General features: G+C 54.9%; 1 protein-coding gene across 1 annotated transcript in view; it reads left to right on the top strand.

Moving 5' to 3' along the window:
* Window positions 1-1,553, top strand: part of LOC104496539 (astrotactin-2) — a gene marked incomplete at both ends in the record, with an annotated part of 114,229 nt that overhangs the window by 43,602 nt on the left and 69,074 nt on the right. Inside the window, one exon of the mRNA XM_010139671.1 lies at window positions 1,319-1,403. Within this exon, the coding sequence (XP_010137973.1) occupies window positions 1,319-1,403 (85 nt within the window). The remainder of the gene's footprint in view (window positions 1-1,318; window positions 1,404-1,553) is intronic.

Below are 1,553 nucleotides of genomic sequence, written 5' to 3' on the forward strand. Positions count from 1 at the left end.
GAATCATGAGGTTAGCAGCTTTTGACAGATCATAAATCAGGGCTTCGAAGTCGCTAGGACAAATCCCAGGACATTTAATCTTTAATATTAGATGTGTTTAAGGCAGTGAATATTTCATGAAGGTGCCGTTGCATTTTAGCACATCGTTAGCGTCTTTTTTTCCCCCCTCTTTTCTTTTTTTGCCGCCTCCCCTTTTCGAGGCGGCTCTTCCTCAAAAACCTCAGCAGCTGAACCCCCGTCTGGTTCCCTCCTGACAATAAAGCTCTTTACTGTAATCCCTGTGAGGCATTTTAAGACTTGCTTAGGATCACGATGAGCACGCAGGTACCTGCCAGTCGGCATTATGGGGGGACCCCCCTGCTCCTCACCTCTGCCGGTGTTTACAGCTCAGCCTGCTGCTCCGGCAGGCGTGGGGAGGAGGGAAGAAACCCCTCGGCAGCAGCCTGTAACAGAAACTCCACGTGCAAATCCAATTAATCTTTTGATTTTGCTGTTTCTTGCTTCGGGTTATGTATTTCTACCAAACATGGAATCAATTTGGGCCAAGCATCGTCAGGTTTCTGGTGCGGGTAATGCCATCTTCTGCTGTCAAAAGGGTGTAACAGGGTGAGCCAGCACCCAGTGAGTGAAGGAGAGCAGGGAGGGGAGAGTGGGGATGAGAGCCCAGAGCATGGCATGGGTGCTGCCTGCAGAGGGAGGATGGAGGGTGGGGGTTTCTGCATCCTCCTGTGGGAGTTTGTGCTGCAGGACTCTGCCATCCTGTCCTGGAGGGAGGTGGGAAGGAGACATGGCCAGGATTGATGTCCCCCAACTCAGGAAGGTGTTGGGGTGGACTCTGGCTCTCCTCAGGCAACGTCACGATCCCTGCTGAGGAGTGAACCGTGGCCCCAGAGCAGCTCCTCTGCCAGGGGTGTGGGCAGGGCTCAGCAGGAGCAGGGCAGGGGCCCAGATCCATGTGGGCACATCTCTGTGGGCAGTGCGAGGTGTTCTTGGAGGCCATCGGGCAGTTTGGCGAACCTGGAGAGCTGCAGGGCTGCACAGGAACATGGGTTAAGAACGGATCTTTTGTATCATGAAATCCCACCTCCAGCTATTGCGTGTGCTCATGTCATCCTCTACAGAAGAGTTACAGGTTTCTTGCAGCTTTTAACATCTCCTCTGCGTCTCTTGGAAGCTTCAGAAGAGTCCAGAGCCATAGCAGGGACCAGAAATGGCTGTGAACAAGCAGAGATGGGCAGCAGTGGAGGGGGGTCCGACACCACAGTCACTGGTGTGCCTCTGGGGCAGAGAGGTCTCATCTTCCCCTCTTGTCTTTTAGGAGAGTGCAGCTGTCATGAAGGCTATGCCCCGGACCCCGTCCATCGCCACTTGTGTGTGCGCAGCGACTGGGGCCACAGTGAAGGGTGAGTGGTGAGATGCTGGTGCGGTTGCTTTGTCCTGGCTCCCATGTGGGTGAGAAGCCCAGTTCTCCTCCCCACTGGCCATCACTGGCACCAGAAACCTGGGACCGGGCTGTGTCGCTTTCCCTGCCGAGTGACGTGCCACAGCTGCTC

The sequence above is a fragment of the Buceros rhinoceros genome, unplaced genomic scaffold, assembly GCF_000710305.1.
Source record: "Buceros rhinoceros silvestris isolate BGI_N320 unplaced genomic scaffold, ASM71030v1 scaffold5717, whole genome shotgun sequence".
Classification (NCBI taxonomy): domain Eukaryota; kingdom Metazoa; phylum Chordata; class Aves; order Bucerotiformes; family Bucerotidae; genus Buceros; species Buceros rhinoceros.